The 25,730-nt window shown below is 34.1% G+C and overlaps 3 protein-coding genes across 3 annotated transcripts in view; 2 read left to right on the forward strand and 1 right to left on the reverse strand.

Moving 5' to 3' along the window:
• Positions 1-3,530: 3,530 nt before the first annotated feature.
• On the forward strand, positions 3,531-6,770 carry LOC132548128 (uncharacterized). Its single transcript, XM_060211949.1, has 3 exons — positions 3,531-3,618; positions 5,952-6,078; positions 6,623-6,770. The coding sequence occupies exons 1-3, from the start codon at positions 3,531-3,533 to the stop codon at positions 6,768-6,770; spliced, it is 363 nt and encodes a 120-aa protein (XP_060067932.1).
• Positions 6,771-8,023: 1,253 nt separating this feature from the next.
• LOC132548142 (perlucin-like) lies at positions 8,024-9,404 on the forward strand. The gene is made up of 4 exons (XM_060211964.1): positions 8,024-8,066; positions 8,498-8,598; positions 8,906-9,002; positions 9,175-9,404. The coding sequence occupies exons 1-4, from the start codon at positions 8,024-8,026 to the stop codon at positions 9,402-9,404; spliced, it is 471 nt and encodes a 156-aa protein (XP_060067947.1).
• A 7,218-nt stretch (positions 9,405-16,622) lies between these two features.
• Positions 16,623-25,730, reverse strand: part of LOC132548143 (mucin-like protein) — a 29,425-nt gene continuing 20,317 nt past the window's right edge. Inside the window, exons 23-37 of the mRNA XM_060211965.1 lie at positions 25,149-25,271; positions 24,702-24,956; positions 24,434-24,544; positions 23,635-23,760; positions 22,846-22,965; positions 21,700-21,963; positions 20,768-21,025; positions 20,365-20,487; positions 19,870-19,995; positions 19,315-19,436; positions 18,922-18,983; positions 18,390-18,562; positions 17,558-17,663; positions 17,153-17,169; positions 16,623-16,783 (exon numbers count right to left, since the gene is read on the reverse strand). Of these exons, the coding sequence (XP_060067948.1) occupies positions 16,623-16,783; positions 17,153-17,169; positions 17,558-17,663; positions 18,390-18,562; positions 18,922-18,983; positions 19,315-19,436; positions 19,870-19,995; positions 20,365-20,487; positions 20,768-21,025; positions 21,700-21,963; positions 22,846-22,965; positions 23,635-23,760; positions 24,434-24,544; positions 24,702-24,956; positions 25,149-25,271 (2,147 nt within the window). The remainder of the gene's footprint in view (positions 16,784-17,152; positions 17,170-17,557; positions 17,664-18,389; positions 18,563-18,921; positions 18,984-19,314; positions 19,437-19,869; positions 19,996-20,364; positions 20,488-20,767; positions 21,026-21,699; positions 21,964-22,845; positions 22,966-23,634; positions 23,761-24,433; positions 24,545-24,701; positions 24,957-25,148; positions 25,272-25,730) is intronic.

The raw sequence follows: 25,730 nt of genomic DNA on the forward strand, positions 1-25,730 counted from the left end.
TTTGCCTGCCTTATCTTTAGAAATCAGGACCATGTCATGTTCATTATATATACTTGACTAGTGGAATAATCGAACATTCTCGAGGCGATAGACTGAAATGGTCTCTCATTTGAAGGTTTAATATTGATTTATTATGGTGTTGCCATAATTCTTAGTTTTGTCCTTACGGAACCACAATATTAAATGCACCAAACCAGTTTAACTGAAATTGTACATATTTATAAGAAAGAAGATCAATTTCCTCTCGTCTGTTTGGAAAATGAAACATCAAAAGTGTATTACGGGAAGTAGTAGGTAAATGTGATGACAAGATGTATCATGGCATGTTTCAAAACTTGGAATTTAACAGATATAAAAACGATTACCTCTAGATATAAACGAAATAATTATAGTAGAATTAGAAATCAAAAGCATAAATCGTTTCATTATTAGCTTATTAACGATAAATGTAGACATAGGCTCTCTTCCAATACGATGTGCTCAAACAGAGAGGAAGATATTAATTTGATGGTGAAAACGGGCTTAACTGGAAAGAGTTTGCTACTGGTCGATTTCTGTCTGGCCTTAACAAAATGAACTTATTAAAAGGTCAATTCGATAGTAGAATCTAGAGTTCTTCACGTCATGATTATCATTTTCTTATATTCGGTGAGAGTCTTACACAGGAATTCAGCGTGATAATGGCAAGCGATGACATGCCAGTATTATCCAACATTAAGCGCAATTTCGCATTTTGAGCAACAGACTTTAAAGCGGCTATTAACTTAGATTTCAACATCGGGAAATGGAGAATTCGGCTTATGAATAATAAAATATATCCATAATAAAGCGATACACGCGCCTATAACGTCAAATTTGTTGTTTTTGTCCATATTTTCGGCCTCGGAACATTGTTTATCTTGCCTATTGTTTATAAACATGTTCACGCTCGGTTTATTACGAAGAAAGCCGAGTGGGTCACATGGCTTGTTACGTGACGAATTCATTTACATCCGCCACAAAGAAAAAATGGATTACGAGGTAAACAAACGCACATGTCTTATGTATAGTACTTGCTTTTGCCCCTTTCTGCTAATTCTTGTTTGCATTAAATGATTCTATAGTGTTATAATATGTAATTTTTAACAATCAATCTTAGCAATTCGTTTTGATTTGGCTTTGTCATGCGAGACTTATCTATGTCAATCGCAAGGCGTTAAACTAGTATTTCCCCAAAGGGGGTAAATACAATCGGAAAAGAAAAAACTCATTGTGCAGAAATGCACAGGAATTGATACTTTGTCTATACACATTGACAGATATTGCACTGTTTATTATGAAGGCTATGTTTATCATCACGGTTGTTATTCTTACAGTATCATCAGTAACGGCCTTTTTGTACACTTCTTCAACATTTTAAGTATTGTTGCTCATAACACATCAAACACTGAATATTGGAATCAATGACAGGCGGATACGTTATAATTATAGGACTAACGTTAAGCTAAACAGTCAAGCAGCAGATTCGCAAATTCCGAATCCGTATTCAGTCCAAAATCCTCCTTCATCTTTCGCCATCTATCGATCGCCTGTTTAATATAAATTCTTACCTGTCCTCTTTTCTGGTCTGACTCCTTCCTCTTACGCTTTCATGCACTTTCTGTAAAATCTGTTTCACATCAGCCGTGCGTTTTTTTCGTCGTACGATTTCCGCCGCGAACACAATCGCTACCTATTCGCATCCGTCGCACATACTGCAAATTTGTAAAGCGATCTCCGTACGTTGTTCGCACGGTTGACTCACGAACCGTACGGTGTTCGCAGGTTGAACGTACGCAGTTATCGTGAGGCTGCACAAATTCTCAAGGCACCCGAAAGACTGCCGTAAGAATTTGCAAAGTTTCTTACAATCACCGCACGGCAAGCACGAATTTGAAAGACAGTTGTACGGTGTTCGTGTGATCGCCATTTGGAGGAGGAATTATCTCCTCTTATCAAGATTTGGATATATATATATACACAATAGTATGCGACAACAGCCTCATTCTGCAGCAGGCCTTCACGGAATTAACTATGGTTGCGAAACCATCCAATGATCTTTTCCGCTGTGAAGAGAAATAAAAATGAATACATTATACTAAGGATTGTATCTCATTTTGGCTATCATTGTGGGGAAAAATGACACGAAACAAATCGATACATACCTGGTACAACTACTTATTTTACGTAAAGGTCTGTAGATAGATTAGAACATGAAATCAACGTAGACACACAGTTTACACATGGTCGAACTGGTTTTCCGTGAAGCCAAACTTAATATGACAAGATAATATTGATACTTAGGTAAAAGATAGCATAATACACAGTAAATGTAAATTTCAAGCTTACCGGGCTCATTCAGTTGTGCAGCTATGATTTCTAGTCGCTTATAATGCTTGTCGGCGTATTTCCGAGTGTATTCTCTTGCTGTGAAGTAAAGGCATATTTGTCACTCCTTTACAAGCACGTGGCTTCTTCATCTGAATCCTGGGTTGGTGGTATCTCTGTTGACTCGGGTTCAATGGGGAGGGGGTTTAGCTACCGGAACCTTCCCCTTTCCCATCTTTCTTTGTTTTGGAGGCATGACCTTCTCTTCCTGAAATCTCGACAGCGACTGATGACGAACAAGACAGACAAACTTTTAAAAGAGGAGGCTTGACGCTAACTTTTCGCAAGGCATTTGCGGGGCAGCCATGGGAATCTTATACGTTGTTCGTACGTTCCGCAGCAGTCTTTAGACACACTTTCACCAGACGCAAGGCATTCGCAAGTCAGCCGCAAGATGTTCGTACGATCACCGTGCAGCATTCGCAGGACAAACGCAAGTATAAAATCGTACGATTGACGTGCGATGGTCTCAAGGTAGCTGTACGGCTGCCGTGTGGCAACCGTACAGTTGCTGTGCGAACTCCAAAAATCGCAAAGAAATCGCAAAGAAAATGAGCATGTTGAAAAACCAGCTTGCGGCGTTGCGAATTTGTACGGCAGTCTGGCGGAGTCATCACGAAGTCCTGCGATTTGTCAGAAAATATTCCTTTACAGCTGTCGTAAGGCTGATGTGAAACAGGCTTAAGGTAACTTTTATGTCCTCGTCCTTTTTTCGCACTTGCGTCCGCCATATTGCTTCTTTCTAGACATGCGCGACATCAGGGTTACGAGCGGTAAGTTTTGAATTAGATCAAGACCGCACTGTTTACATTCTTTATTTTTTAGATATCAATAAAAATGGTTGCAGTGACTTTTAATTTTAATAATTAACAGAAAGTCTTTGCAACATACTATTGGAAAATAGAACGTTTTGCATCGTTTTCTCACAGTGTTTTTTTAACACTATAGTTGCTTTAATAAGATTTTCACCGTCTTTGTTCTTACAAACTTGAATGACGTCATAAGGTCATCAGAAAATACAAAGCTCCGCACGGAATGCCACACTGAGATAAGAAACGAGACACCACCTGGTCTTATCTTCATTTAATGTATTCGTGGCATTATTTTCTAAGTAAATCAGAAAGATGAACAACTTTCTTGCCGTATGTGTTTTGATGGTCTTTGGGGTAAACTTATGTGACGGACAATGTAGAACGTTTAATTCTGCTCCACGTAAGTATTGGATTGTTAATAAAACACATAGGATCTTCCTGAGGTATACATCCACGTATTCTCTTACGTATCGGAGTAGCTATGTGCAGTGAGAGTTTTATATGTAAAATATCACTTGACTGTCATGCGAGCCCAGGCGAGTTTCTATAAAACCTCATGTGAAATGAAAATAAATTTAAAGTAAAAATATGGAGGACGAAACAGCCATTTTGTTGCGACTTTTCAATCCATGACGTATTGGCATTACCCATATTATGACATCAGAATAGGTTTTTGACTGGATCATTCACTGAAAAAAAAGATACAGAGTATATTACAATACTGAAATGCAAAACTATCACATGAACAATTACACTAGGTAATTGGTGGATTATGTTATAAACACAGTCTGAAAAAAGACCTTTTGTAGACATCACTCTAACCTCTTCTTTCATCAAAGTGTGAGATAGCGTTTTCTTACCCAACAGGATAGATTATGCGAAACTGGAGCAACTAATGGCAATATGAAGTGAAAATATAGAATTCGGTAACTTTGCAGATGAAAATGTAAATGAGAATCATTCGAACCCAGAAGGATCTATGTGGAATGACACTGAATGTAGGACATTTGTCTTTATATATAGTATGAATTGTTCAGTTGTTTCTTTTCTGCAATCAGTTGTCATACAAAACGACGAAATCGCTTGTTGAGTATTCAAAGACAGGACTTTACCTGTTGTATGCCGGGCTATAGGCTTAGCACCAATTTTGCATTTTAATGTACAACAAGCTTGCCTAGAAAAAAGAAGAAAAACTTTTTTTTCATGAATATCATATGAACTGAATTCCATCTAATACTTACCAATTACCCATCCTGGTAATCACCATTTATTTACATTCCGCAAGTATATGGTAGAAGTCCATTTTTGTGCATATTGTCTGACCATACACCTGTTGTATATAGTGTTATTCCTTGCAAGTAAATTCAAACATCGCATCTGTATTGACGACAATACGGATGTTTATTTTATGAAAATGTTAAGCGTTACAAAATATGAGTAAATGAAGCAGAAAAAATTAGTTTTCGGAAATATGGCTTTACAGAGGGAAGATACTTCACCACTCTGTTATTTGGTATTGTGATATGGAGCAAGGGAATATATGAATATATAGACATGCTCTATGAGAAGTCGTGAAAGGCAAGCGTGGTCTAAAGCTAAACTATTCGTCATTTAACAATCACATTACTCCTTCCCCTTTTGACCTTGGAATCCTCTAAAATGGTGACAATGATCGTTACTGTCCAGCGTGTCTCAGGTATGTCGGGCAGGTGATCCACCAAAAACATGGTAGGCCAACCTCTGCGGCGGAGACCTGGTTCGAGTAGCAGGTCCTAAGTCATAGCTCGGAATTCTGAGATCTCCTCCCGTTCTCCCTCTCATATGCAGACCAAAACCAGCTTATTTATTATCCTCTTCTTCGGGCAGTACCTCTGAAGGACTAAGGTTTCTTGATAACAGCATAAGATAGTAGAGCATAACGTAAAGCAGCCTATTAAAAACGACACCGTCTTGTTGCCAAGCGTAACGTCAAAGCGTGCCCTAATATTTCCCAAATGTTTTTGAACATCTCTTTATTTTATGTTTGTATTTCCCCCCCATTGTTTTCTTCATTTTAAAAGAAACGAAAGAAAATTTAATAGTTTTCGGTTAACTGTCATATATATATATATATAGATATTCTGTCATAATCGTGCAATATATATATATGAGGTACTAAACGGGAAACCATTAAAAAATCTCTATGTCTTAGCAATTAATCCACAACTAAGACGATAGTCTGGTTTAATTGATGTAGTCACATGTTTTAACTATATATATATATATATATATATATATATATATATATATATATAGATAAGTCTCGGTATTTAATGTAATAACAAACGTGTCAGTGTGTGGTTTAATGTAGACGAATCGAAGCATTTCAGATTCCTGTTAAAATGAAGACCATGTTGAACCATTATAGTCCCGATATAAAGATGCAATAGTATATGGATACGGTTTTGCATTACAGAAACAAAAAAATTATATTTACTTCACTTTCTTAGCCTAGATACAAACGTTATCCAATGTAGCGTATACAAGGGGTTGGTTTCTTTACTTGAATAAATCTGAGAAAACATCTTTGAAGAAAATGAAAGAAATTACCTTTCTCTGATTGAAATTTGTCTCTATGTCTAATCGTTTTCTCCTTGTACGTTCGCGTGTAAATCTTCACTTTGTTGATGTTTTGACATGTTATACATAGAATTAGAATTTTTTTGAAAACAAATCGGCATTATCTTATTCCAGAGTTGGATGGCGCAACACCACCACTAGGGTGTTATTGGAAAGACGAATTTATCGGCGTCATGTCACATCTTACAAAGAACTGTGAAACATGCTACTGTAGCGAGGGAGGTGTTTTGAGTTGTTGCGTGTAAGTGAGTTCTCCTTAAATTGTCGAGTTGACCTTATCACAGGAATAACTGTTGTGGCACGTCATACGGCCATTTCATAAATAGTGTAAGACATGTATCTAATGAAATGTTTGACAGGATAACGTATGGAGCAGAAATCGAGTATCACTTGAATCACGTACCTGTCAAGTAAAAATGCGTATGAAGTTAATTCATATGGATTTAGTGTTTGATTTCGACACAGATGACTGAAATCAGACAATTTAACGATGTTTTATGAAGTCTGTCAACAGTGTTAGGGCACGATATATAGTGAATCAGATACCAAATTAAAGAAAAAATATCTCTCGATCCAGACCACTTCCAGCGAGATATTTCGAACGGTTTAGTGACAATCACAAATTTCCCGAAGTTCTCATGTAATGGAAGACAAAGTTATAAAACATCAGTTGATGCATTCTACGCAATATGCTTTTCTTAAACTAGTTTAATTAATCTACTTCCACGTGAATACTTTGATATGCTAATGATTTTTACATTTTTACAATTTCTCTTTTTCTTCAGTAATGCTATGCATATCGTACAAGTGCCTGATGATTGTAAAATAGTTCCAGCAGAAGACGGTTGTGGTGACCGGGCTGTGAAACTGGACAATGAAAATGAGGATTGTATGCATGGTGTCGCTGCAGTCAGTCGAAGGGACTTGCAATGATTGTACACCAATAAAATATTCTAACAAGTTATCTATAATTATTGTGATGTTTGTAGAAAGACACTTAACAAACAGAATGATTTTATCTCTGAGATTCAAGAATTATAAGCGACGATAAATGGACACAACTGCTAATCGTACTGATGTGTCTGTTTCCCATCTGAATATCATTTATTATCACGCAGTCGTGTATGGTAATGAAAGATGAACACGAAAGTCATCTTTATGGAAAATATCCTACAGGAGCAGAGATAAAACACCTGTTTGATAAAATTTGATATCATTAAGCTGGCTTAACTAACTTATTTCCGTTGGATGTAAAATAAACACGTTCTTTTATATTAAATAGAAATTCTGACAGACCTACACGTGTTCTAGCTATGATCCCGGTCAGATATGGGTGATGCTATGCTACTGATATCCAGTATTTCCGTGTGATTCCGGTTACATTTATGGTATAATTCACTTTAAGGTTTCATATGTTTCTATGTATTAGATAGGATGACTGTCTGACAAAATTATGTAGAGAAAGCATACTAAAGTATTCATTATGGGACGAAAGTTCTCCGTTTTATTACTTACAACCTAGATTACTCATTATATAATAACACCTGATAACATACATTATCCATGATAATACCGTATACCGTAAAAAGGAAAGAGAACTGAGAAAGGGGTGAAATCAATCTTTATCTTTTGTTTTTCCCCATATATTGCTGCACTACGAGTGTACTGAATGAATGGACAGGTTCATTACCAGTTAATAAAATGCTTTTCTTTTGTTTTTCTTGTACTTTTTGTGCCTTTGATACAAGGAAAAAATATACCACAATTCAGGTGAGAAGTCAGGAAAATCAATACAAGGCTTAGTCAATATAAAGGGAGATGCTCCTATCAAAGTGGTATCTGATGATTTATCCTAAACCTTTGGCACTGTACACAATTGTAGTCGTACATGTAGCATGCAGGAATATGGGACTCCTCGGCGACTAACATCACTTCAACATGCCATCTAGCAAATATTAAAAAAAAATAAAGAGTAAAGATTTTATTCTTCTTGAATATTTATTGGTTGTACTATGGCCACTCGTGATTGTCAATTCTCAACAATCAGTCTACCAAGCCACGTCTTGGATGCGTTTACGTGTCTCAGGTATACTGTAGTGTGTGAGAGAATCACGCACTGGAATCTTATCTATTTATCGTGTGTTGCCTTGAATTTACAGACAGTACGATATCTCGTCTTTACTAGGATGCTGGTAATCGGCAGTGTTATTTCCACTATCCTGATACAAGGTCTGTATTACCTTTTATAGCAGATGTCATGGTGATGATGTGTAAGCAACTATTCTTGAAATGACGTCCCTGTTTTGTTTGCTTGAACCAGATAACATTTGTGAATAACGACTGAGACTATTAATTTTCCTGACGTATCAATTCTATTGTTTTTCTTTTTACTTTTCCTTTAATAAATGTTATATTCTTTGCAAGTAGATAAGCATAATATTATCTTTATATTCTTACTATCATTTTCAGGAAGAAAACTGAGCCGTTTCTGCAACATTTGAAAATGTTTTCACGTTTCACCAAATTCTATTTTGCGGATATTTAACGAGAAATCGACATGCTTTCCTACTTACGATTGGTAGCCAGAAATATTGACTCGATTCCTTACACCATTTTAACCATTTTAACAACAAGGATACCAATAAGCTTTTACATTGTAGGGACGCTTGCAGTTGTGAACCACTGCGGTGTAGGTTGGATTTACCACAACGAAGCATGCTATTTCTTTTCAAACGATACAGACACCTGGGTGGAGGCGTTCGTAAGTTACTAATGATGACATATTTTGTAGACACTTAATTTTCAACGAAGTGAATATTCCATGTTTAGAAAATACTTAACCATATGACAAATGTTTTTCTTGATAATTACACATTTCAATTTTTGCTGTTCACTTATCTAGAAGTGAGCGAGTACGTTATTAGCATTGAAGTATTATTTGTCCTCAATCATTCATAAATATTTATAACACCGTGTGTGTCTTAATGTCGTAAATAGCAATGTCATTTAACTCAACTCGGTTATTCAAGGTTAATGTTTTGTTACTAAATTCATGTTCCTCCTTAAAGTATTACTGCCAAATATATGACAGTCAGCTAGTATCGATTACGGACCAAAACGAAAACAATTTCTTGAAGACAGAACTACGACATCGCCATGCTGCAGGTAAGACAACGTCAACATTCATATTTCAGTGGAAAGAAAAGCAATGTGGTTATACGGTTTCTTATGTATTGGTAACGGTGAAACGTGTCTTTTGTTAATTCATTGTCTACTATCTTATCTCAAAAAGTTAAGTAATCGTGTTATCTTAATAAAAATAAAATCTTTTTCATAGATTCTGATTGGAACATCTGCTATTTTACGTCTGGAACGGATGCACCAGCAGAGGGTCATTGGGAATGGACGCCATCTCGCGATCCATTTACATTTACCGATTGGCGACCCGGGGAGCCAAGTAATGGCGGTGGCTTAGAAAATTGCCTCTGTTTGTACAAAGCACATGACTTTCAATGGAATGATCGAAACTGTCATAACCAAGATCATTTCATTTGCAAAGCACCGTAAGATTTTATACGCTTCTCTGGCCTATGAACAAATCAACCATATGTTTTAATCTAATCTTTATTTATTTTGTATTCTTGTATATATATATATATATATATATATATATAGATATATACTCTAAATACTTTCTGGTATCACTTCATAAAGTTATTATTTTGTATTTGATTTTCTGCAACATTTTAAGATCACCTGACCATAGGTCCAGTGAATACCTTGGAGGAGCAAGATTATATCTAGCTAAGAATGATCTCGTTAAGTAAAACTGCGAAGTATAACACATCTGCTGACTTGTACACTTAGCTCCATAACTGATAAGATAAGAAAGCGAGTAATCTATATAAGCCCCACTTCGTGTAGAGGAGTTGATAAGTTTGCGATATGACCAACTGTAGAAAAAATACCGATATGTCAACACAAACAATCTAATTTCAAACTCAAATGAAACGCCACGAACAAGAACAAATTTACTCGGTCACTTCTGAAAAAAATACAAGGAGAATAGAAAGCAGAGACAGCATTCTTTTGATATTTGAATATGTCTGATGATACTGTCAGTCGCTAATGTCACTGGAAATTTTGGATGATTGATACACACATCTTCAATATCTGTTGTAGGGCGTCTTTCGGTTCTGAAGTAATTGGATGAATGCGACTGATATAGCAGACTTATGACACGAATTGCCTATTATAACGTATGTTCAAGATACAATTAATTAATGTTGTGAAAACATATATTATTTAAGCATATTTGTTTTTAATAAAAATGACACTTTGCAGTTATAATTCAATATATATGAGAATAGGCCGTGTAAAAATGTGAAATAATGTTTTTTAAATGTATTAATCAAAGTTGTTGATGTGTTCATCAATCCAATATTAGCACAATTTTCCACATAATTATAAACGTGTTTCTACAAGTCTTTTCAGGACAACTGCATTTGTTATTATCCCATCTCCGATATCGATCTCTATAAAGTTATGTGATACGCAGATGACCATGGTTGATTGAAGAATAACAGTATCTAAAAACATAATATAACTGAACACGAACAATAAGATGCACATTTTTATTAAAAAATATAAACATGTAAATATAATAATATTCCCATTTTTAAATCTACATAAAATATAACAAATATTTATCTAAAATATCCAACCTCAATATAGAACACCATGACACCATGCATAACCCAACAAAAAATTTTCCACATATATTATAACATCATATAAAGATTTACGTGATTCATGGGTACTAGGTTATGATTAAATTTTCATTCGTTTGCCCAGCAATCGAATGGGATTCCAAATGCTGAATGATAAGTGATTACAATCAAAGAGGCATAAAGCTATACAATAATGCACTATTGCTATAAAGGCAAGTTGCGTATGATGAGAAATTCAAGTACTTGGCACATTATCATTTATAAGAAAAAAAACTCACTTTTCCTATAATATATATATGCACAGCATATCGCTAAATAAATTGTATATATGTTATTTTTTACTTTCCTCGTCACATCATTACATGACATCGTTCTTGTAAAAAGGTAACTCTGTAAATCATATTGATAGCTGCACTTCAGTGCAATGATAATGCAACAGTGACGTGGTCATCAGGCTGCTGAGAAATAACAACAGAAAAGTAATGAGTTCGTGAATTTGCACCAAAGTATCATGTGGTATTTTTGCCTAAATTTTGTGATACCTGTATATTTGTTTTACAATTAATGAAATGTGTAAATGACATAATTCAGATAAATACTTTTTACATGATAAATGTAAATTTGATTTTTTTTCAAAATTGTTGCCTCAAGTTACCAAGAACTGACCAAAATTCATATTAAAGAAAAATCTGTTTCTCCTCACATATTATCTCATTAATCGAAACCAATTGGTACTTTCTAAGACATCTAAAATAACCACTATATAAGCAGGGAATATATAAATGACACCGATGCATATAAACGATCTTTCTTCCCAAGTATTTACAAGACAAGGCCATTCTCATTTATGCAATAACGAATGCAATCGTTACCTGACATGAATTAAGCAACTTGCGTAACCTTATTAATAACAAAAACTCTCCAAGATACAAGGTCTATCTATATTGCTAAAAAGTTTTACAGATCCTTTCTGATGTTAAGCATATGTTTTGTTTAACTATATTAAAAGCGAAAATTTTGTTATGTCTGCTGTAATACTATACTAATATTACGGTTCTAAATTTTCTAATAAGGACTGATTGAAGTCTCAATAACTTAAAACAAATAAGAATATATAGGAATTATCATTTTTTTCGAACTTTAAAATTTCAATGATTATCATTATCCATCAAAAATGTGTAGTTTTCATTTCCTTTTACTTTTAAAAAAATATACTAGATTTAAACTTTATTTTCTGAGGATTACATTACTGATATTTAATTTTTGTATTGTTTTGTCGTTTGATCAATCAATGACCCTGGGCCAAAATCACGTAATGATAATATTGATTTGACCAAAAATTGTTGAACATTTTCGTTTTTATTAATAGGTTAAGAAGATATAATGTAGAGAGGTTGTATATGACTAACAAAACTATGATTAATGCACTCGCTATCTAAAGGTTATTTCAATTATATTAAACAATTATTATGATTGCAATTAACTTGGTAACATTTTCTTGTTAAAACACCCGAAATTCATTGAGAATCTATTTACATTCCTACATAATTGAGTTATCAAAATAAATTTGTGTCAGACTTCATCAAATATCTCTCATTTTCTATGCAAAATTTGTTAACAGTCATACAAAGTTGAAAACAGTTAATGTTAGTGTATTGTATAAATAGCAGTGTCGGAAATAACCTAAAACTTTTATAAAAATATATAGTACATCTGCATAGAAAATTTCATCATCAGTATAAAACTAATTGTAACCTAAGTTCAAAATTTATGTTCTTCGCAGGTATGAATGCATTGTATAAAAAGAAAATGTTAAAAGTATCAAATTCCAGTTTTTACTTTTCAGTTGACATTAAAAAAATGATGAAGTCATTGATAGTATAGGGCATACATGTTAGAATTGTTGCATTTTAATTGCTTTGTATGAAGTGTCGTCGCTGATGGGTGCTAGGTAAGGTTGATGATCATAGATTCATCTCAGAACTAGTCAGCTTATCATTCATTGTCCTAGAAAAAGAAAGTAAAAACAGAAAATAAGGTTACACCAGCCTGAGATAATCATAACACAATTCAGTTTTACAAAATATAAAGAGCAATAATTTGAATGTTTTCTTAACAGAAATTGGTCGTTTCCCTTTGTCCTACTTTTAGCAGATTTGCAGTTTTCTGAATGGTGCATAACAGACATAATGCAACCTTACGAATTGTTGATTACAGAAAATCGACTATACCTGACTACCAGAAAAGTGGTGTCCACTCTCCATAGAAATGTTGAGAAAGAAAAGATTCATGAAAATTATAAAATGTAAATATTATGATTTTCGGACGTAAATATATGATCGAAAAACACAAGTTAGCAATTATAAAGTTATTCAATATTGAAATCACAGTTACATCATTCTTTTTATCGTTTAGATGGTATAGTTATAAGTATCACTATCGAAAACCATCAAAGTGTATATTTTTGTAGATATGAACATTGTTAAAATAAGGATAAAAACAAAAACCAAAATCAAGAAAATACCAACATGGCATTATAATCATAATTCAAACTCAAATTCCATAAAACTAAGGCAAATATGAACAAAAGAAAGATTTACACGGAAACTACTGAAAAAGTATAAGGAGAATACGACCAGGTGTTCTGAAAAAGTAAGCGTCTTCTGCTTCATCGATGATACCCGCCATGTAAACCTTGGTCAATCCAAGGAAGTAATGCCACGTTCTCAAATGAGAACAAGGTTTACAACAACGAAGCCAACAGGCAAACTAACGAGCACCAAATATGTCCAGCCTCATGTCGCACAAATAAATAGAAGTTTTCTCAGTTAGATCACTATGGTGACCATAAAGCTTCCTCATACATTTTATTAACCCTTATTATACGAGTTTGTTAGACAGTTGACGACTTCTTGCACGAAAATCATGATAATGGGAACAGGCCCTTGGATATCGAATCAACTGTGACATGTTAATACCATAGGTTGGAGTGGCAAGGATATTGCTATCGAGAAATGGAAAATTCACAATAGAGAAATAGAATAGATTATGTTTATCATATAACTTGATGGAAATTTATCCATGTTGGTTTTGTTGTAGGAAAAGGTCGGGATAAGCAGCTGGTGTAGAAGAGTCTGTCTTTGATTTCCAGTGTTGTTCGATATATACGTTGGATGTAGTCATTAAACTACTTGTTATTTAAAGACAATTCCTCATCAATATATCTGAAGGTGAAATTAAATGACTTCGCAAGATCTTTGTGACCTTTTTTGAGAAGCTCTTCAATAAATTCAGCCTCGTAGAAAACAACCTGATAATATTAATTATGTGAAATATTGAGCAGTACCTAATATCTGATGCCGATATTAGTTAAATAGGCAAAATTTTATTTACCTCATATATAGGATTTGGACTCCGCAGTTGAGTTGGTCTCGGGATACGGAACTGAAATTAAATAAATGTATAATACTGTCATGGGCTGTAACGTGTAAAATATTTCGATAGTCCTTCAAGTGCAAACCGACAAATAATGTACCGATTCAAGTATGAAATTCAGTAAATTTTTGGTCCCTTTAACGAAGACAATACCAAAACTGAAATGCTGCATTTAAAGATATATGAAACCCAGACGCCCAAAACTTCTAAAATTTGACTTTTATTCTGGTGATGATTTTTTTGACAGGTTTAATAATAGAAAGTATTTTTTAAATCTTGCAGTGCTTATTTTACTGCTACAAGCGTCAAAATATGTTATAGGCAATATGCATTTTTGCTTGTTTATTCTGTTTTAAATTACAGATATTTTATTTCTAGGCGATATTTGTTTCCAGCAAAATTTTTTTTCATCACAATGTGGCTAAATGCAATCTCAACATGTTAATTTTCATTTGATATGACAGCTGCACAAGCAGGGTCAATTTTGGGGAAAAAAGGATTAAAACCCTTACTTGAGAATGTTGAGAAATTAAACTTTTTCAAAGCTTTATGCTTTAATAGAAAAAAAAATAATTTGGGTATTGCTTTGATATCATAAAAGGAAGGAGTCACTGTGCAGATTTTACAAAATATCAATCAATCTTTTAATTTTCATCCAAATGTCTTTTTTTGAAAGCTCAAGAAACAGACTGATGTATTTATAACAAGTCAGCATTTATATGTTATTTGTAGTGGTAATTCATGCTAAAGTTTATTGAAGTCTGCCCTAAACTTCCAGAATTATATTGAAGAGAAGTTTGCTGGCAATAGAAAAAATATTGAATTTTTACGCTAAAAACCAAATTACGACGTCAACTACGCTGTCACAAAATATAGTCCACAGGTGAAAAAACCTACAAAACGTCAGATAAAGTGCTTCACTCTTGGCAAAAATGTACAAATGTTGGTTACAAATTATATCAAAATGCAAAAATCACCAAGTCCGGTAAAGCACGTGTTTCATATATCCTTATTCTATTGATATTATTTCATTTGAGAGAGAGAGAGAGAGAGAGAGAGAGAGAGAGAGAGAGAGAGAGAGAGAGAGAGAGAGAGAGAGAGAGAGGGAGAAATATATTGAGGGTACGTGAAACAATAAACGGGGCTTCAGTTGATTAGTTATTATACTATACTATACTCACCTCCTCTTTCGGCGACAAAGGCCAGATGAATTCCCACGAAAAGTTTGAGTAAGGACGCGTTGGAGCATCATCACGCGGAGGCTCTGCTTCATCCACTGAAATATTTGTAATAGGGGTAAAATTGATATAAATTCCTGTAGGCAACTCTCACCCTTACCATAGCCAGAGCATGCGTCATATAAAACATCTTCGTTTATTCAAAGTATTGCACTTTTCTCAGATAATAAAATTGATAAATTAATTTATGATTTAATCATAAACAAACGTTGGTTGAAAAGTATATCAGTATATCAAATGCTTTCCAATACTGAATAGCTTTGTTCAGTGATAGCATTGCCATAAACCGCAGGAATTTGGACAAAAACTGTTTCATCAACATATTTTTTTATTCAAAACATATTAAACATGTGATGTACAACATATTTAATGTTGTATTGGTTCGTCGGTTTAATTAGTTTGTAATTAAACTACTGCAATTTTGTAATACATACATTTCGTGATTGATAACTGTTAATGAACAGACTTTTTAAAACTTGAAAATAGGTGTGGATAAAGTTTATTGTCAAAAGATATGCTCAATTTACCTGTGGTGCGGATGGAATATGTAGTCATAAAACACTGGGTTCATTATGTTATCAGGCCGCACTTGTATAAAACATCTCAACTTGAGATTTCCTCAAGTCGAGATTTTCCTCAGCTGATATCTCCTCAAAAACGGCTTGTATCAAATTTTCTCAAGGAACAGGAGGAAGTCATCGGCTAGGATGTCCTGAAATTCCTTGAGAAAATTTGATACAAGCCGTTTTTGAGGAGATATCAGCTGAGGAAAATCTCGACTTGAGGAAATCTCAAGTTGAGATGTTTTATACAAGTGGGGCCAGGACTATTTACCTGAATTAAAGTCATCGTCTCTATGATCTGAGGAAGCGTTTGAACTCCAGCCCGGGGCATCTTCCTCTACATGACCCAAGTAAAATGGGTCACGATGAGGCGCAAAGTCAAACATTGGTTTAATGGAATGACGGGAGAACTTGGAACTGACGTCATCCGAGTCACTAATAAAGAAGAAAAAAGATATGTTAATTTAGATTTTATTCTGGTTTGGTAGCACATCCATTAAAAATAAATTGATGTAAAATAACGATGTGAACCCCTGACTTTTAGTTATAAGATAATTGTCACAGTAACACAACAACAGGCAGAAATATCTTTTAACTTAGGCAGACAATTATTTTCTATCATTGCTGCGGGTGGATATTTGTATTGCATACATCACTCTTTTTTATTTACTGTATGGCTAATCTGGAATATTAATTCTCAAAGCATTCTGATTCTTTTAGAACTATACAGTATATAAATTCAACATTTCTGACGCTAATTTCAAACAAAAGAGCGACAAGTTGGACAAAAAATATGTATTGATCTACAACTCCAGTTTCCTACCTATCTCTTCGGGATCTATTTCTAGTTAGCTCTTCTAGCTGCCGATGCCTCCTCCTTTTCTTGCGCCACATAAATACAAGCCACATGCAGCAACAGCATGTACATAGTAATAACAACGTTAAGCCAACTCCAAGACCCATGATGATGGCGAAATTATCTGGAAAAAGGATATAAATGTTAGCAGTACAGAACACAAAACAATGAAAACGGAAGTATAAAATAGTACATTCATCAACACAATCGAAGAGTAAAAGAGTAAGATAATAAAGAAAAAACCCTAAAAACAAAATAAATTGTCTTCCAATGTTCTGGACAATTCAACATCATGTCTGATTGTTTATGTTAAAACTATATTTCCCATGCTTTCGGATGAAATCCGTAACTCATAGAAAATAAAAACTGTTTAAATCCGAAGTTAAGATGCTTAACATCATGATGTTTTACTCAATTTTTATGAAATATAAATCCTAATGACCCGGAAGTCAATAGCACTTGATTAACGTTTAGATAAATAAAAAAAACTTACCCATTGACTGTGGTGGTCTACAAAAGGGATAAAGGAAATAAGTTATTTAGTTATCATGTATCAGATACTTGCATTTATACCATCAGTGAAACTAATGATACATGAATATCGTTTGCTTTTTGTGAAATGAAGTAACTAAGCCCATTTCAATTTTTTATTGATTTCATGTGATACCACATGACCAACCGACGAAAAAGGAAAATATGGGCAAAAGTGGCTATGTTGCAAACATGAGAATGATATCAGAACTGAGTTGTTCCTATTTTTCCTCGTTGCATTAATTTTGAGTTTGATTAAAAAAATCTATAAAAATATCAGTCTCTAGAATGATAAAATGCAGAAATTCTGTAAAACAAATGATACATATTGCCACCAGAATTATGGTGATAATAGGGCATTACTTACTGGCAGGAGTAGAGTCCATCGGCAAATGTACAAACACTTCCGTTTGTACACGGCTCTAGAGCATCAAGTATGTCGCAGGCACTGAAGTCTGCCTTCGTATAATTTCCTATTCATATGAATAAATAGAGATATTTCATCGAATTGAAAACTAATGGTATGTAAGACGTAAAGCAAATGAGTAATGCATCGAATGATGTTCTTACATATAGATACATATATACTTGTGCGATATGAAGTGTTCGATGGTTTGTCGTACTCAGATAAAAAATTGCTCTTTTTCGTTGTCGTTTTATCGAAATTATATAGCAAACTTCATATGAGTATCATGAATATCCACTTTCCTTTTTTCTCTCTTTTGGTGAAATAATTCCACACAAAAAACATCTAATTCAAAGTCGTCATAAATCTGCATACAGACACCAACTAGTTAACTATTTAAGTTCTGATATAACACAGAGCATGTCGTTACATGCCTGATATAACTGTTAGTAGAACATTATGCAGTAATACTTTTATATCTCTGTATAAATGTTTCTACATGTTCATCCTCTCTACCAGTGATTTTAGTTGCTAACAATATACTCAAATTCAGTTTAAAAATGTAGGTCGAGTTCTACTTTATAACCAACCGCATTGATAAACCACTTCAATTCCAGATTAATATGCGTATCATTATTTGTAATACACTAATTGAAATTTACAGATTTTGTGAGTTGTTAAAAATAATTGGATAAAAATATTCATGTTATCACAACATGTATGTATATGTGATCTCAAACATAGACATTTTCTTAAAGGTAGAAGCATGATCAATAGCCTAGTGATTACTCACGAAAAGTTCCGTTTAAGTCCTGGATTCCGTATAAAATGACCGGGATAGTCTGACCTCCCGCGTAAAATGGTTCTCGTTCAAATGTGATGTCTTGAATTGCTTTGATGATGATATTGACAACGTCTGGATTGTTTAGCGTATACAGCTCATGTTCCACAATAAGTGAACCTGCCCTGTAACACACAAAAAATGTATTTCTTGAAAATGCTCTACTTTTTCATGTCACTCATATATCAAATATTAAAGAGTTATTATTTAAAAGCATTATCATGTAACAGGTGTAAATTAAAGAAGGGACAGAAATTGATTATAAGCTCCAGAGAGTACAGAGCGTAAAAAGGATATTAATTAATGGAAATAACTAATGTGAAATGCATGAGCATTGTATTCTATCAATAGCCTAAAATATTTTATTTAAATACGGGAACTACTTATCATCCATTCCTTTTAAAACTCTGCCATATTCATACTATATGCTAATTGTAACTCAATTGCAATTAATATACATACATTATGTATTTTGTAGGCTTACCTCATTGCTGTAATTCTCACGCCATTGAAGTATGGTATAGTTCTGTTATACGCATCGTTGTACTGAAAAAGAAAGAGTGTTGTTTGTATATAACAGTATAACAGAAATATGATATCAAATTATCATGATGTTAAAAATTTTATTGATATTGATAATCCACCTGTAAATAAACTTTTATAAACAATGTTTAGCTGTTATACTATATCTTGCGATAAAAAATACATTCAAGTATTTGCTCATTTACAATCGATTTCTGACTGGCATAATACATTTAACCCCTTTAGTAAACAATTGAGGAAAGCAAGACAAGAGGTCAACTGTGACTGGCAGACTACAATTTTTTTTATACATTGATAAATGATGTTGGTAAAATTTCAAATTATGAAAGCATACCCCTTCAGTAAAATTGGAGAGGAGCCCCTGGTAGTAGCTGCTGGTGGTATTCTCTAAAGCTTGTGTGTCCGTCACAGTGAAGATAAATGAGGTAAGTAAACGGAACATCCGACCGGTGAATCCTAAAAAGAGCCAAAGTGAATGGTTTTCAATGTCTATTCTAGCCCATAGCCATATCATATTGATGTTTTAAATGTATCTATTCACAGCTGTGATAGTAAATATATTGAATTATTGAAATTAGACACGAATTCTTAGTCAATATCGAAGTTGTATATCCTTTCGAAATTGTTGTTTACGGTTGAAAAAAATTGTTTTATACCTAAGCACATGGATTCTCGTGCAGCTAGATAATCCATTATGTCGGTTCTTTTTAAATATTCTTGCCTTATAAGTATACCAGTACTAGGATTTAGTGAGAATCCTACTTTAGATTTCAGTGTGATATCAACTCTATTCTGTTGCGTTTACAAAACGTACTGGTTAGCGATGCATGGAACTACGTAAGTAGTCATGCATTGTTTCATTATCCGTAGGGTCCAAGTGATATTTTACCTGTACAGGACACGATTCCATCTCCAGGTAGACCTTCTCCGCACTTACAGTAGAATGATCCTATGGTATTGGTACAGTTGGCGATTGGCAGACATATGTCTGATCCGTTAATGCACTCGTCAATATCTGTTTAATGTAAATGTCATATTTTGTTCATTAAGGAACCTCGTCTCCCTTACATTCATTTTGAATATTGGTATCAGATCATAATGATGACGATGGCTTTGATGATCTTCTTTTATAAGGTAAGGCATTTTCAAATGATATAACAATCAGGTTTTGTGAACATTTATCATGGATCCTCTGTCTATTTCGTTGCCATCCAAACTATGTATTCTGGGGCTTGTTAAATAACATAATGTAGTCGAATATCAGTGAGATTGAAATCTGATATGCAGATAGATATAACATGTGCAGTTCAAAAATGAACAAATTGGTCACCATATATAAGCGCATAAGTAAAAAAAATAAAACCATATTGTGTATTTTACACACCTGTACATGTATATCCATCTCCTTCAAATCCGCCATTACACGCACAGGTGAACGAACCGTCAGTATTGGTACAATTAGCATACTGACTACAGTTGTGAGCGCCAACCAGACATTCATTTTGATCTGCAAGAAACCAAATACAATATCGCGAGTTAAAGACAGAGGATGTTTTATAGTGTGCTACTTGCTATAGTAATCACTACGTGAAAACCTAATATTCTGATGAAGTAACTATTTTATCGTAGTACAAGAATTCGTCAGTGATGCCAAGAGCCTTAACTTTGAATCTTAGACGGTGACCTTTGAAAATCAAAACTGGTCCAAAGATTTGTCAAAATTTAGATAGAGATATAATGCAATATATTTCTCAGATAACACGGATACAGAAGTAGATCACACGTACCTATACATGTACCGTTGCCGAGATTTGAGTATCCCTGAACACAGACACACTCATAAGACCCATTTGTGTCTATGCAGTCTGCATGTGAACCACATAACATTGGAACGTCGCATTCATTGATGTTTGTATTGCAGTCGATGCCAGTCCATCCCGTCATACAGTTACATGTGCCATTCACCTTATTACATGTATCCGTGCGGTTGAAATTGCACGCGCATACGCTGTCACAGTGATAGCCGTATCGCCCGTTTGGACATTCTAAAATATGAAAAATAGACGCAAAATATGAATCATAAATGATGCCATAGATACATGTATCAAATACCATAGAAACAAATTATTGGAAACGTAGGCATCATTGAAGAAATAAAGTTGTAAAAGTCAAATCAAGCCTAAGCCAATTTTTAAGGATATTTTAACAAAGAAAAAAAATCTCATCATTCTTCCATTGCTTTCTTTTGGATGGTAATACTTATTGATATCGACTATACGAAGAAAAAGCAGAGCACTTGCTACTACTGTTTACAGGAAGAATTCTGTTACCGTCACAGACTTCCAAAACATTTTCCCGTTACCTTTTCCCGTTACCATTTAAAACAAAGTGTTAATGCCACATGAATTACCACAACATTTGTCCATTACTGTTTACAGCAACATCTCACGTTACTTACCCACATATTGTGCGCGTAACTATTTACAACAAGACCTCTGATACAGTCACATATTTACCCAACCATTGTTTTGTTGCTATTTACACAACAAGAACCCTGATATAGTCACATACATAAAAAATACAAATTGCCATAGGAAGACCTCTTGCTCTCACATGCTTGTTACTATATACAGGAATACCTCTTTTACTGTCATATAACTTACCCACACATGCTTCTTACTATTTACATGAAGACCTCTGATACTGTTGCATAACTTACCCACACATTGTCCGTCATTATTTACAGCAAGACCATTGTGACAGTCACATACAAAGGTCCCATTAGTGTCAAGACAAGTCGTCGTTTTGGAAGGGCAATTGTCCAGACCAAGATCACATTCGTTAATATTGTCCGCGCAGGTGGTTCCATTCCATCCACTCTTACATGTGCATTGCCCGTTCATTTTGTCACAAGAGATCGTATTTTGGACTTCACATGCACAAGCTTCGCTGCAATTCCTTCCATAAAATCCAACATCGCATTCTAAACATAAAACAATAAAGGTAAACTTTAATACAATATTTTAGGTTGATAATTCAACTATGAGAAACAAAAGAGTTTGATTCAGCAAACAAGATAACAAAACTTATTTGATATCTTAAATCGAGTTAAAGAACACCAGCTGTATCAATTATCAACAAGACATAATACACTTTCACGCAGTTTTATTCTTATCAATACACATCAATAATAACACATTGGTTGATATAGGATAATGGATCTTTGTAAGGAAAGTGATGCTGTACCTTAACCTTCTCGTTCAATGAAGAAAGGCCTTTTACTAAAGACTTTACAATTTGTTGGAAACACAGAAAAAAAAAGAAAAGGAAAAAACCGAACCTGTACAGGTGGCGCCATCTGACTGAAGCCTGTATCCGAAGGAGCAGGAACATTGGAATCCAGGGGTCAAATCGGTACAGTTTTGTGAACAAGGATTATCGGCACATTCGTTGACATCTAGTAAAGTAAAAGACAATGACCACCCACATGACTACTGAAAGAACTTCCATAACAGTATCTTTTCCTTTTTGCTCCTTTTTCGGAAATTTTGAGATAATCAGTTTTATATCGAATAATCACATTGTTATGAATGGAGAAGTATTCCTCCCACATTTTTTTATGTCGTCCAGAACATATGAATAAATAAGACATGTTATTATGGTAATGCTGTAAAAATATATGATAATTTCAAAAACTATATTAATATCTCATACCGTTTTTATACTCAAAAGCTTACCTTTTTGATTAACAATCATGTAAGTAAATATAATACAATTATTCGTTAACGTTTTAATATGGTCATACTTTCTTGTTTGTACTTAATATATTGCAATAGATAGTATTGAAAGATAGTGTGATACTCACTGTTACACGTGACATTGTCGCCAGCCAATGCATAACCAGGTTCACACGAGCAGTATTGTCTCCCATTACTGCCTATTGCACATGACTGACTGCAGGTCGAGTTAGTACACGTGACCTTAGCTAAATAACCAAAATGAAAACAACAACGTGGATTTAGCACATGGTAGAAAGTTTGCTGAACGTCCAAATCCATATAACGGAAATTTTGTTTCATAATGGAATTTAAGAGACACATTATGAATTCGGGAAAATTCTTTTTTTTTTCAGATAATAGACTTAAGAATAAGTACACATGGTTGACGTTGATAATAAGGTATGTATGTGATTTAATTCAATGCAGTGGTTATAGATTTCTACCCTTTATACATAGTTCAAGACTACAATATCAATGACAATGGTAAGCAATAAAACATTGTTTTTAATTCAGAATATTTTATTGATTTAAACAGTCAATAGGATAAGACAGCAGGTTAGAGCCTGGGACAACATGGTGTACAGACATAAACATAATACACCATAAATACACACACACACACACACACACACACACACACACACACACACACACACACACACACATGCATACATACAAACAAACAAACATACATACATACATTACATACATACAAACCTAACATTACATACATACAATAAAACTTTAAAAATATTTTCTATCAACATCTCCGATAATGACGGCATCTTAATTATAGCAAGTCAATGCCATGTTGATGTCAACAAAATACAAAAGGCCGCATCCAAAAATTAAATAGTAAAATTTACAATAGATACCTATGCATTTTTTACGGTTGATGAGATCGAGGTCATATCCGTCCCGACAAGAACACCGGTAACTGCCGATGGAGTTGGAGCAGAAATGGTCACATCCGTCTTGGTGTATGGCGCACTCGTCGATGTCTGTATAAGTCGAACCAGTTGGAATTATCATGCCATTTATAGATACCAATGTCAGCAAACGTCTCATTTCAGATTTCAGGGTCAATTAATCTGTGTTTTTGTCATAAAATTCTTGGAGAAACCTGTGGTGTTTATATGAAGTAATCCCTAAAATATTTGGCCTAGTTTCATGTGATGAGTGGTGTACATTACTGTTTTGCATGCCTGAAGTTAAATTTTCGTATGTTTGTGTAATAAAGATATTCCAATATAATATATTTTTAAGCTTCCTGTTCCAAAAGTTAATTTCTATGAACAAAAATAGACATAATTAACATTCCCAAGTTAATGGTACTTCTTTTCTCCCCGTTATGCGCCAAGATTTCATCAAAGGAACACCAACTGGAGTAAGTTTCAATTTTGATTATTTAAAATGAATACTTAATTGTATCATATACGGTATTGATATTTCCTATTCTTTTGAATCAGATAAAAAACATTTTTTTTTATAAAACCCACTGAATTTTATGTATCTAATTACTAGTATCTTCAGTGGAAACGATATATGAAATCATTTGATTTATTAAAGTCAATAATGCTGAAATCAGCCATGTGGCTGAATATTTTCACCTTTGCAACATGCATTTGTGATATAAATATGCTTGGAAAGTTGATGAGTGAGAGTATATCATACCGGTACAAGTATCCGTGCCCTTGAATCCAGAAAAACAAGAACAGGTGTAGCTGCCCGGCGTGTTGGTACAGTCCTGAGTACATACATTTGTAGTGTTACATTCGTTGATGTCTGGAGAGTAAATTAATATAACTTAAACATCTATATCAAACATATCTCTTTGTACTATAAAATTCCAATGATATAATCTAATACAGTCTAAGACTGATTAAATCGTCAAAAATCATGACATATTTTTGTTTGCAAAATCTATCTAGGAATTACCAACCTTGACAGGTGCCTGTTACGTTGGAGTATCCAGTAACACAACGACACATGTATGACCCCTGGATATTCATACACTCTTCATTGATTCCTGGACATCGGTTTCCTATCAGACACTCATTGACATCGTCCGTACATTGAGGTCCTGTCCATCCGTCCTTACACACACAACCGGTCACACTGTCACAGTAAGTAGTACCGGCAGGACCACAGTGACAAATGTTTGCACATCCTTGCCCCCAATGTTCAGAATCACACGCTGTTTTTAAAACAGAACACCATCCCATCAATAACTAGTGATTAACTGTTCTCCTTTATTCTATCGTACATTTTATACACTCGCTTTTAATGAATAACTTAAACATTTTAATCAAGCAACATGTGTAAATGAAAGCTGTTTTTACTGTTTTCCTAAAATTTTATGTCCACAAGACTTCAATATCTATCTTACCTGCACATGTGCGGCCATCATTTTCCAGACGGTATCCGACAGCACAGGAACAGGTGTATCCTCCAGGATTATTGCTACAGTCCTGATTACACAGATCCAGTCCTGCTGTACATTCATTTACATCTGTGTATGGAATGCATAATTACTGAGTGTGGCATGCCAAAACAATGTGCCGTGAGTCAATAAGTAAAGTTATGTCATATTAAATCAAGATATATTATCAGGTATATAATAACATACTTTCCTGATATTTTTTTTCTTATTTCGAGTATTTCCTTTTTTCTGATTAAACATAATCGATCAAAAGGATTTAGAATATGCTTAGTGGTTCAAATTTTAAGCATGTATTTGATATTCTACCGAAATTATTAGACATATGAAAATTACAAGATTAATTGAAAAAGCTCATCCCGATCTCTCTTTTGACATCACTGAGAGTGTTATATGGAAGAAACAACAGTACATGCATATATAATGTAGTTTAAATCAAGTTTACATTATTATTTGGCTCTCTTTATTATTTTTTTTTTATCAAATTCTAATTTCATCGAGGGTGCAATTTACTGATGTGTATTTGAATGG

This window comes from Ylistrum balloti, unplaced genomic scaffold, assembly GCF_031769215.1.
Source record: "Ylistrum balloti isolate Yb309-2 unplaced genomic scaffold, AGI_CSIRO_Ybal_v1 Utg370006, whole genome shotgun sequence".
NCBI lineage: Eukaryota > Metazoa > Mollusca > Bivalvia > Pectinida > Pectinidae > Ylistrum > Ylistrum balloti.

What these genes read in the sequence shown, in the direction of transcription:
- LOC132548128 (XM_060211949.1), top strand. Translation starts at nt 3,531, where the DNA reads ATGAACAACTTTCTTGCCGTATGTGTTTTGATGGTCTTTGGGGTAAAC. An exon ending in AACGTTTAATTCTGCTCCAC is followed by an intron (nt 3,619 to 5,951) that starts GTAAGTATTGGA and finishes ATCTTATTCCAG; the next exon opens with AGTTGGATGGCGCAACACCA. An exon ending in GGTGTTTTGAGTTGTTGCGT is followed by an intron (nt 6,079 to 6,622) that starts GTAAGTGAGTTC and finishes CTTTTTCTTCAG; the next exon opens with TAATGCTATGCATATCGTAC.
- LOC132548142 (XM_060211964.1), top strand. Translation starts at nt 8,024, where the DNA reads ATGCTGGTAATCGGCAGTGTTATTTCCACTATCCTGATACAAG. An exon ending in TTCCACTATCCTGATACAAG is followed by an intron (nt 8,067 to 8,497) that starts GTCTGTATTACC and finishes TTTACATTGTAG; the next exon opens with GGACGCTTGCAGTTGTGAAC. An exon ending in ACGACATCGCCATGCTGCAG is followed by an intron (nt 9,003 to 9,174) that starts GTAAGACAACGT and finishes TCTTTTTCATAG; the next exon opens with ATTCTGATTGGAACATCTGC.